Consider the following 12,180-nt stretch of genomic DNA (forward strand, 5'->3'; position numbering starts at 1 on the left):
TCATACCTTCTTTTTCTACCTCTCTACATCTCCTTCAAGCGGTCCCAAAACATCCCCAGCCCAGTTCAGCCCTTCCATCCCCTCTATCCCTCACCAACTGTCTCTTCTCCTAGTCAGGAACCTTTCTTGTCTCATCTCTGTATTTGTCCAAACTGCATAGTTTTCCGTAAGTATAGCCTATCTTGCTAAGTGTTGCTAAATAGTAGGAAAATATCTGGTTGATTAATTTATTCTGGTTTAATGGTTAGATATCTTAAGGGAAGGGTGTTTGCACTAGAACAAGGGATCCTAAAATTTTAAAAAGTCTTAACCAAAAAGGAGAGTTGACAGTAATAGAATCTGAAGCATTGTGGCATTTCGGAGGAGAGGTATTTTTGAATGAAGTCAATTACTTAAAAGTCAGAGTCAGCTTCGGTGGTGATGTGGCTATTTGCAAGTGATTTGAAAATTGTTCTTTCCCCACCAGAAAATTACACATTTCTCTATGATCATTAATTACATTTGTCAAGGTATTTATTTTTTAAGGCATTTTCCCCTCATTTACACAAGCCATCTTGTAAGCCAAGTCATGGAAACTCTGAAAGGTAGAAAGATGCAATGGGGAAGTGATTTGCACAGAGCTAGTGAGTGGCTTTAACCTAGGTCCATCAGAGGCCAAGTTTAGTGTTCTTTCCTCTGGAAACAAAAATAAACTTTTAAGTTCAGTGAAGAAATCTAACAGGGAGTCCTGCTGTTGTGGTAGCTTTCTAGTTTGCATTTCTGAAACAGGCCTAAAGAGTTTTAAGCTATTGTACCTGCAGAGGTTCAGATGGTTCTGGAGTTTAGAAAGCACACAATTCAGAGGGATGATGCCTTGGATATTTAGCTGCAAAATAAACTGTATTTACATACATGGAGAACACATAAAGATTGCAGTTTTCTGCTTTCTTTCACCTTGTGGATTTTTGCATCAAGATGACAAAAACTTGGAAAATGCTTCAAAATATAGTTCGAAGATTAGAAAGAGAATGCTTATTTTTAAATTTCCATCTTTTTATTCTGGAATGTGGGTATCTCCCCACATAAGAGGGAAACACAGAAGATTCTTTTATTTTTTCACTCTTTAAAAATTATTTTGTAATCTTATTTTGAAATCTGCTTGTTTAATGGTAATATTTAAATGTTTTAGAGTTCTTCCCCCATTTTAAATGTGACATGGAAATAACAGTGAGTAAACTCTTTCATAGCTATTCCATTAACGGTTCACAGTGACATTGATTTTGTTTGGATTGACTTTTGTAAGTACAGTTCACATTAATTCATTAAAAATACTGACAATCCTGTGTCCTACCTAAGTGAGGAGGCCCACTTTCTCATTGTTCAGTAGGCAAGCACTTTTTTCTTTTTTCTCTTTTTCTTCTTCTTCTTCTTCTCCTTTTTTTGGGGTGGGGGTGAATTCTAATTATTTATTTATTTTTTGGTTCAGATGCTTATTCACATCTCCCTGATAAGCACAGTTTGATTTGCAGCTAATTGTAGCAACTCATTTTCATTATTTATGAGTGTCATTGTCAGAATCCATTTGGAAGTCTGACCAAGACAAAGCTGATTCCAACTTCTGATATGACCGTAGCAATAAAGCAATTAACCACACTAGTTAAAATATGCTGAGGCCTGGAGACTGCTACTATCTTTACAACCCAATGTTTGCTATATTGTGCTTTATGTTTGATTTATTTCCTAGAAGATTCTACATGTCATTTTATCATAAGTAATTTGTAATACCCTGTTTTAAAAATTATAGCACAGGTGTACTACCAGAAAAATGAGAAATTACACTCCATTTATGTATGAGCTAGCAAAATGTATAAATGCATTCTACTGTCATATACAACTAATTAGAACAAATAAAAAATAATTTAAAAATTTTTAAAAATATACCATAGATTTTTCATATCAGCAAATTAACTAAAGTGTTCATAGAAGTAGGAAAATTAAAATTATGACTTATATAAATGCCCAATATTCTTTAAACATTTGGTTATCAGGTAGCAGCATTTAAATCAGTCTTTGTATACTACTATTCTTTATAAATATTTTGTTACCGATTGGAACCTAAGTCTCAGAGTCTACCATGTCAGCAAGATATAAGAAATGAAAGAGACCTATATATACATTTTACAAGTACACATTTTTTTCACTCTTGTCATCCACAGTATCATCAAACATGTGAGATTTCAAGAATAAATACAGGATTGGAAAAGTCATTAATAACAGAAGTCATTTTAAGGTGTCACCTAATTTAAACGCTTTTGCTTTAAGTTATTGCAGTGTCATGAGTTTTATTATGCTCAATTTATTAGTAAAGGCCCACAGAGTTCACAGCCATTTATTTTTCAGGGAACTTGATTCTATCATTAATTTTTAAATACATAATACTTCTACGTTAAGAGTTTACTTTATTTGCAAAAAAAAAAAAATTGTTTTACTCAGATCGATACAGATGTTTCAAGGTGTTTATTAAAGCAAAAAAACCCTAGAATGTCAAAATGCCCAAAGCATGCTGCAGATTTTCAAGACATCACATTCCGAAATTTAGTGCATGCTTGCACACACACACACACACACACACACACACACACTGTCCATGTTTATATTATTGATGGATTAAGGTGGGAAGATGTAATAAGACTGAGAGAACTCCTGTTTCTACCTAAGGAGTAACTTATTCGTAAGGGAAACCTATCCTTTTCCAAAGGAGTGACATCCAGGTGGGAAAATCCTATAGTTCAGGGCTGGAACCAGGACACAGGAAATAATTCTGGCAATTTCTACCATTTCACAAGTCTGCTAAACCAGATTCTGCCATTGGTAAAGAACACTTGGGTTGAGTTTTCCTGGTCTGTGCCAACTGTCTGTCTCCATGGAGGTGCTTTTGGGAGAAGGGAGCTCTGAACTGGAGCTCCACTCCATCCCCCCTTGACCACATGGCTTGCAAAGCTAATGTAAAAGCCTGGTGCCGGTAGCAGACAAGACTGAATGCGTGAGTGTTTATTTCAGGGAGATTTTCTTTTAAAAAAAAAAAAATTAAACTAAGACTAACACTAATCATATACTCACTAGTTGTTATCTTTTTTTCCCCCTAATTAGGACAGAATTTTACCCTAAGGCAGTTAGGAGTTTGTGAACCAGCAACTCGAAGAGGACTGGCATTTTGTGCGGAAATGGGGCTCCCTCACAGAGGTTACTCTATCAGTGCAGGGTCAGATGCTGATACTGAAAATGAAGCAGTGATGTCCCCAGAGCATGCCATGAGACTTTGGGGCAGGGGGGTCAAATCAGGCCGCAGCTCCTGCCTGTCAAGTCGGTCCAACTCAGCCCTCACCCTGACAGACACAGAGCACGAAAACAAGTCCGACAGTGAGAATGGTAAGTTCCATTTTTTGCTTTATAATGTTGGCATTCAGTGCTTCTATTTTGGTTGACTATGCGTCATGTTTTCCTTCCTTTCTTCTTTCCTCCCATCCTTCTTTGTCTTCCCTTCTTCCTTTTTTTTTTGCTTTAATTTGGTAGAATACAAGCAATGTCCTTGAAAAATGCATTTTTTCCTGGAAAATCAATATTTGACATTAGATTATTAAGTTATGCAAGTAGTCTATGACTGTGTTAGCTATAGTTTTGAAAAACATTTCAACTGTGTACAGGAAAAAAAATTAATTTCAACTTATCTTGGACCATGTCACCTGTTATCCTCTGTGGAGTAGCAAAGCAAGGGTTGATAAAGTTTACCCCAGAGCCAGCTTACAATCAAAGGTGTCTTTGTAGATTCCTCTTGAAGATATCTTAAAGAAGTTGCAGAATCTTAGAATGGATGAGTGAGCACACAGAATAGTTTATTAACAGGGCTCAAGTGATTGAAGAACAAATTTGATCATGCTTTAAACTTCCTAGTTGATGAGAGCAATTGAATTCTTGGTAAAGAGGAGGAGTGTGGCCTTTGATGTGCTTTGGGAACTGGATTACTATGCAATTAAATCCACACACAAAAATTGGATTTAAGGATATCCAAATAGTAGCTTTACATATAATAAGAAAAATGTCTTCATCAATTACTGAGACTTCTGTCCTATTGCCAGTATAGGATTAAAACAACAACAACAACAACCATTAATTTATGGGCAGTAACAAATTTAAAAGAAAGCTTAATTTTTAGTCAGGAAGAATTGGAACATCAGAACCAATACACCAGACAACAAATACATTTCTCCTTCAGCTTGTAATGTTAACAGTACACTTGCTACTTCAGTCTGTTTATTAATGCTATGCATATCCAGTGTATCAAAAAGCAAAGAGAACATTAAAAAAGAAGAATCGCTTGATGTTTGGAAAGAAAGATGGTTGTTTTATTAGTAATATTTCATTTGTAATATTTATTGAGCAACTTTGTCAGCTTTGCTTTGTAAGAAGAGTGCAGATCTCTGGTTAGCTTTTAGTTTCAGCTAAGTGACAGTGTGAAGAGATACCTAGTGGGAACACTGCTTATTAGGCATTTCCTTCCTATTCATGGGGAAAAAGTCTAATTTAAGCCATCAAGAACAATTTCCTACCTTAAATAGAAGATTTTAGTGCATTAAACTTAAGTCAAGATCAATTAGTAACATATACTTAATATCTTCATTTTGGAAGTGTGAGTTCTTGGTAAAAGTTGGCTTTATTTCAACCCCAAGCAAGAAACAAGGCTAGTTCTTTTTGACAAAATGAGTCTTAAAATCAGGGTGCCATCATTTCCCTCAGCTAATCCATTCACCTCAGTAAATCCTGTGTTTATATCAATTTTCATTTTCATAGTGGATTCAGGAGTCACTAACCTTAACTACTTACAATTTGATATAAATATTGCTTCCCATCCATCTGCACTTCATAAAACACTTCTTGAGCAATTGCAGGTACATGGTTATATTCAAATTTTGCATTTGATTTTCTTAAAATTCACAATAGAATTTATGATATTATAGAAAAGAAAAGAGGAGAATGCAGCGGGATAATGAATTTCATTCTGTCTATCTGCATCATAGATCATCCATATCTTTTAAATGATTTGTCACATTGGTTCAACTTGCCTTTTCCACCCAAAGTAACTTTGTACCATATCTTTTTTCTCTCTAATAACAAGTATATCTTGTTATTGTATCTGTACTGGTAAAATATAAATTAATTTTATTATTTTGAAAATTATATATGTTAAAACTATCACATGACCAATTCCAAACATGCATTTCTTTCTTTTCAGAAATATAAGTCTGCAAACTTTGTAATGTTTAATAAACTGTATAATGGCCAAACGATTGGGAGGATTGCAGAAAACATGTGGGTTTCTCACACCACTGCCCCTCTGGATTTGCATGGATTATTATTAACTAGAGGAGGACCTTGTTTCCCTGGGAATTTCATGGATCTGGTTCTTAAGAGTGATGAGAAGGCTAGAGAAGTTGCACTCTTTCGTTTCCTCAAAGGATGATCATGAAGCAGAATAAAGAGAGGCAGGGAGAGGATGACAAGGGCCTTGCCTTGAAATTCAGAACATTTGGCAGCATTTATTGAGAGTAAACAGGTCAGCTAAGAGTATAAAGTGTCAAAAACAGTGTTTCTTGAGCTGGGCAGCAATGACTTAAACTTGTGTTTACTCTTTGCTCAAGGTTTGGTTGTGATTATTTTTTAAACAACATTTTGATGGTCCAAAAATTCCCAATGAGGCTGGCTCAAGGAAGGAAACAAGAGGAAAGAAAAGAGCTATGTTATCTTAATGAATACTGAGTACTTTGTATATATATTATGTATTTCCATAGGAACATTTCACATTAATTTATTTGTTCTGAAATTTCAGTGATTACTCAGAAGGACCAAGAATTCATCAAACTAATTAATTATCTTAAGATCTGGGGAAACACAGTTTTCTGAGGTACTTAGCAGATCTTAGAATTTTGAGTTGTGGAGTTAAACAGCAGCATTGTAGATTTTTCTCTGATATAAAAATGTGTGGGGTTTTTTTTCCCTTAAGCTGCATTATAAAATTTGGAGTCATACACAGGTTGTTCAAACATCTTTAAAAACAGCATACTCAAAACTAATACATATTTGTACTTCTATTAGTATTTTTAGTTAAATATTTCTAATATAAAATTACTAAAATAATTCAATTCTGTTCTCCTCGGGTATTCTAAATTGCTTTCACTTTGAAAGGCTATTGATCTTTCCATTATATTTTACTTTGACCCTTCAATTCTTTTGCTTGTCTGATTTTATTCATTTTTGAACTAGTTTGAGATGTGTTGCTGGCAAACTTATTACAACACTAAAGGTCAGAACAAGAAGGACCTGGGTAAAATATCTCACCAAAAGAAACTAATTTAAGAACCAGACACTGATTTGTTCTCATTCGGTTTAACATGGGAGTTTTCATTGACTGTTTTCATCATTTGCAACAACTGTGAATGAGGTTGTTTTCCCCAAGAAAAAAATGTTTTTCAACATTTGTAATATTATGCAAGTGGAGTGCCTGATATTGTACTTATAACTTCAAAGAAGCATTTAGTCACTAAAAGAGATCAGATTTCATTTATTTATTGATAAAGAGGCCAACAATTCAAGTTAAGAAGGTGCTAGAACGGCTATGAGGCTAATGAAATTTTGATGGCTGAAGCATCCCAATAGAGTGAAAGAACATTCAGACCTTGTCACACATCTCTATGTGAGCAGAGATTCAAAACAAGTGATAAAATTTATTCTTCTGCAAACCTAACTTTTCACCAACCATGGGAATTTGAAGTTAAAAACAATTTGGAAAGAAAGATTTTGTAGTATATTGTGTTACACATGGAATTCCAAATGTTAATCTCGTTCCAAATTAAGGATATGGGAGTTCTTTCTTGACCCATATTAATCATTGAGGTTGTCCTCATTGTCGTGAGTCACCTGCCAAACACCAGATAAATGCTGGAGGGACAGTGATTTGTGCCCACCTATTAACAGCAGTTCTAGTAAGCTGTTGAAAGTTTAAAAAAAATAATAAATGCGATGGGATTCCCTAATCAAAGGTAAAATTACCAGTATGCTCTGGATTATTTTAGGCACCTTTCCTATCTCTGATGTGTTATTAGAAGACCCCTGACTGAATTTCCACTATTTTACTTTGCAAGTAATCTGATCTTGATTCGGAATATCTATTTAAATGCCAGGAACAAAGGACTTTCTACTCTTTTCAAAACATTCATCTTTAAGCTATAAAAAGGATTCACCTATGCATCATTTCCCAGAGGCAGCCAAGCAAGTATTATTCTTTGTCATCCAGTGTGTGGTATCCTGAAAGGTGCCCAGATTCAGAATCACAGAGATCAGGACTCCCATCCTTTCATTCATCCCCTAAAACCATTAATCCTGAGTTACCCAGGTGTGAGTTTCCAACTTGTTCATCTCTGCCTGCTAATTCATTGGTCTTACTGCTAGTTCTTTGTACTGCTAGTTGTAGAGATATGGTGTTCGCCTACTGAAAGTCCTTCATCTTGCTCTTTTCTTCTCTTCCTGCCTCTTGGGAAAAATTGACCTTTGACATCATGCAGGCCAGGAGAATCTGGCACTGCTTTTCTGCTGTATCATGATTCGGGACCTGAGAATCTTCATGGAGGGTATTGGCTGAAAACATGCTGTCTGTAAGCAGGTCACCTGATTTTGTATGGGCAGCTGAGTGGCCTTGAGAAAGTCACTTAACATGCTGTGCTTTAATTTCCATGTGGGTAAAATAGAGATGACAGTGACTAGTATACAGTCCTAAAAGGATAAGACTCTTGTGAACATTGAGTTCAGGTACATATTTTGCTTTAGAACAATGCCTGGCATCTACTGAGTTGTGAGTATATGCTCTTATTACTTGTGAAGATAGAAAATTATATCCTTAAGTAGTTATGAAGTTTAAATAAATAATATCAAGTGCCTACATAGTTTTGACCCACATTAAACACCCTCTCCTTCCATCCCCTCCACCTCCCCACCTCTTTCTTACTCTCCCTTTGTCTACATTAGTCAGGTGTTTGTAGGTTTGAAGAGAGAACCAACACTCTCCTCCAGAAAAGGCACTGATAATTTGCATAGTCTGGAATTTCTGTCACCATTGATTGACTCTCTTATTTTCCTCCAAAACCCCACATCCTTTTAAATTTACTGTAATTAAATGAATGTGCATTGAATGCTGCTGATAATTAGTTTGATGGCTATAGACTTCAAAGACTTTTAGCATGCTCTTTCCCCTCCTAGCCAAAGGAAATTTCAAAAGTAGTGTTTCCCTCAAAGGCATGTTATTTAGACAGCCAGTCAATTAAAAGACAGTTTAACTGATGCTCATCAGTTTGAACAATAAAATAAATCATTCCCGTAAGACTTTATTTCTCACCTGGGGTCTTAGCAATGTACCTGTTGTAGGACCCCAGGATGGGCACACTAATTGTGCATGATACTGAAGTATTAAGGACTAATTTGACTAAGAAAAAACTTATAACTTTAAAGTGCAGGTTTTTTTCATGCAAAAAATACTTGCTCTGCACAGCTAAAACACTTTTCAAGGAAGCAATTTTACTTGTCCTTTGAAATAGGTACTTTAAAAAGTCTGCTTTCTGTATAGAGAGATAAAGTTTGAAAGTTGAGTTATTGTACTTTAAAAGGAAAAAGGTATGCCCCTTAAACCAATTTGATAAACCATTGTACTGATACTGTTTACATCCGTCTCTCAAGGGAGATCTTGAACTATTTTGCAATCCAAATTACTATGTCAGGCAGAGTATGTTCTCTGGGAGCGTGGGCAGTGCAATTTCTTTTCTGAGTCACTGTATGAGGCGAGAGAGAGGAAATGGAAGGACCTATAGCTATTCTATTACCAATTAAATTCTAGAAGAGTTTGGGAGATCCTGCTAGTGGCTTGGAGTACCCTGTTATGTCACCTACTTGTGATGCTTGTAGCTACCATGAAGATGGCATTTCTCTTGCTCTTTTCAAGAAGGGAATAATATTTGGATTTTCTGAAGATAATTTGAAGAGACATAATTTTACCTCACTAGCCTAATTCTGTTCCTTCAGCTTTATCTACAAACTTTTCTTTCAGCCTTCTTGGGAACTTGTGAGGACTGAGATGGAATTCCCTTGCTTTAAGAAATAAATGCTGTTTCAGTGTTGTTCTAATTTTATGAGATTCTATTACACATAGTAACTTATAACTTGAATGTTGAGTTCAATTATGGGCCCTCTTCTGGCATGTAGTGGTCAATTCTGGCACAATCTGCCACTGTGAATTATATTTTATGTTTTAGGTGCTCTAGAATGTCAAAATGAGTGAAAGTAATATGCTGGTATGCTTACTAAATGAAACTCAGAATTAAAGTGCTGCTTTGCAAAATACAGTCATTTCTAATATATAAAATAATTACATTGCTTTGATAGTATATATTTACAGTTTCAATTGTGACTTTTTATTCTTTGAGTAAAAGTTTCCATTTTTCATTTAAGGATTAAATATATTCACTTTGTAAATATGTACAGCTCACTCTTGAGCATAGGAATTATTATTTAAATAAACTTAAAAATATGTTATTATGAAACTAGAATTATGAAAATGTATAAAGTCTGCCATTGCTCGTACTTAATATACATGTATATTATATATGTATATTAACACATATATTTTTCCATTCTAAGAATCTTTTCAATAAACTTTTCAATTTGCTACTTGTCACATGGACATTGCCAATTCCACTAAACTCATCTTGTGTTGTAAGTAATTTTGTTTAAAGTATATAGAATATAAGGTACCTCTGTTTAAATTCTGAACATACTTTTAGTTGCAGAGTTGAAATCAAAGTGTAGTATACCATGCATATAACAAAACTGATGATGTATGCCATTTGGATTTTTGAATGTGTTTTTGATATCCTTGAAAAATCACAGTGGTAGCAGTAAAATTGTTTTAATTAATGAATTGAACAGCAGTGAATGCTGAATCAGGTTTATTGATGTAATTATCACTGAAATAGAAAAAATAAATGTTAGAGTCATAGAACCTTAGTTTATTTGCCATTCTGAGTGTATTCAAGTGTTTGAAGAGCAACTAACTGATTTTTTGTGTGCTATTTAAAGAATATTCTTCTCAAGTCATAACGATTCTGTTTATTAACATTACATACATATACAGTTTTATATGTGGAAATCTTATACATTATTTACTGAGTCATTTCAATGATAATTTTACTATATTGGAATATTTTTAAATTTATTGGTTGAGTTGAGATAGTTTTCTATAATGACTAGATTGTACATAAACTAAATGTAAAAGCTATTTGAATGCATATTAAAGTGGATACAAATGCATATAAACTTGGGAAAAGGGCAATTAGGAACATCTGATGACTCTTACCTTGACTTTATATATTTCTATTATAAGTCACACAGAAACTGAAAATTGAATAAAGTTTGGATGTGACTTATCGAATTGATTTCTTATTTGGTATATCAACTATATCTTCATTCAATGAATAATAAATGCTGACTGTTGTACCAAGTGCTGGGAAAACAAAAATGAGTAAGATGTGGGTCCTGACCTCTAGAAGCTCACAGGCTAGTTAGGCAAACAGGCAAGTCGACATGTAATTGGATTTTAATACGGTAAGTGTTATTGCAGCAGAATATGCAAAGTCACTGTCAGCCCAGAGCAGACTGTTGCCAGTAGAGAATGCTTCATAAAGGTGGAGGGAAATGGCATTGGAACAGAGGCTTAAAGGTTATATAGAAATTCAAGACAGACAAAGCAGTCAAGGAGAATGTGTAAAATTCCCGGGGACTGTTCCTCAAATCCTAAGTTGTTTAGTGCCTATAACACATGAGAGATGAGGCTGCACAAGTGGCCTCAGAAATATCCAGAGGTCCTTCAAGGAATTTGCACTTTTTGCTGCAAACTACAAAGGAAGCACTGAGGGATTTTGATTAGAGGGATAGTCTGGTCACATGTCCATTTTATGGAGTACTTTGAAAGGAGCGTGGAATAGTGTCTTTCCCCCAGAGAGGAAGCTATGTGGGGACATGGTCACTGTGCTCACCTTATCTAGTATCTGAACCTGGAAATGAAGTTGCTATTGAATATTCACTCAAATAATAATAATAATTCACTCGAATAATAGACTTGAGGTTGCTATGGTTTAGATGTGGTTCATGCCCCAGAAGTTCATGGGCTGGAGACTTGTTCCCCACCTTGCTATGTTGAGAGGTGGTGGAATCTTTAGGAGGTAGAACCTGGTGGAAGATGATTAGTTCACTAATCATATGGGAGGCTCTGCCCTTGTTTTTATGCTGCTCTCACGGAATGAGTTAATTCTCATAAGAGTGGGTTATTATAAAATGAGGCCATCCCCCACATTTGCCCCTTTCTGCACATGATTGCCTCCCTTTCTATTTCTCTACCATATTATGTTACAGTCAAAGGATTTAGCTAGCACATTTAGCTCATAGTTTGGGAAGCCGAAAGTCTAAGATTGGACTGAACTGATGGGGCTGCCCAATCTTAGATTTTTAGTTCCCCAAACTACAAACTAAATAAACCTCTTTTTTATATAAAGTACCCAGTATGAGGTACTTGGTTATAGAACAGAAAACAGACTAATGCAGAGGTCAAACTGGAAACAAATTGGTCAGTTAGGTAATATTATAATAATCAAAGTGGGAAAATATAAAAGTTTGGACCAAGAACCAAGGAGGAAAGGGAGACCCAAATGGAATCAAGATTTGGTGAGAAATTCATTGCATCCAAATAGGGAGAAGGGAGACATTTAAAAAGACCATCTTCTCTAACATGGGAGACTGGGTAAATGATGGTGTAATCCAAGTCTGGAGTTAAAGTATGTCATCATAAAGTTAGAAATTCAGCCAGGGAATCATTACTCAGCTCAGTAATCTATTACACAATTATGTGTGTATGTATTATATATAATGTTATATATAATATGCATATGTTATATACATTAAATTCAGTTCTATTTTGTTAGAAATACTTACTTACAGGGATAGAATTAAGCTCTTCCCAAATGCAAATAGAAAATAAAAAGAAGAAAATCACAGATAGAATCCTGAGCTCTTTAATATTTATCATAGGGTATAGAAGAAGCACCAATG

The 12,180-nt window shown here is 35.0% G+C and overlaps 1 protein-coding gene across 5 annotated transcripts in view; it reads left to right on the top strand.

Moving 5' to 3' along the window:
* Tenm3 (teneurin transmembrane protein 3) overlaps nucleotides 1-12,180 on the top strand; it is a 453,046-nt gene that overhangs the window by 21,509 nt on the left and 419,357 nt on the right. For 4 of the 5 annotated variants that reach the window (XM_047548916.1, XM_047548917.1, XM_047548918.1 and 1 more), the window contains exon 1: nucleotides 3,248-3,408. In XM_047548916.1, the coding sequence (XP_047404872.1) occupies nucleotides 3,273-3,408 (136 nt within the window). In that variant the 5' untranslated portion in view covers nucleotides 3,248-3,272. Of the gene's footprint in view, nucleotides 1-3,129; nucleotides 3,409-12,180 lie in introns of those variants that run through there. The other variant, XM_047548919.1, reaches the window with a different exon arrangement.

Source organism: Sciurus carolinensis, chromosome 4, assembly GCF_902686445.1.
Source record: "Sciurus carolinensis chromosome 4, mSciCar1.2, whole genome shotgun sequence".
Taxonomy (NCBI): Eukaryota; Metazoa; Chordata; class Mammalia; order Rodentia; family Sciuridae; genus Sciurus; species Sciurus carolinensis.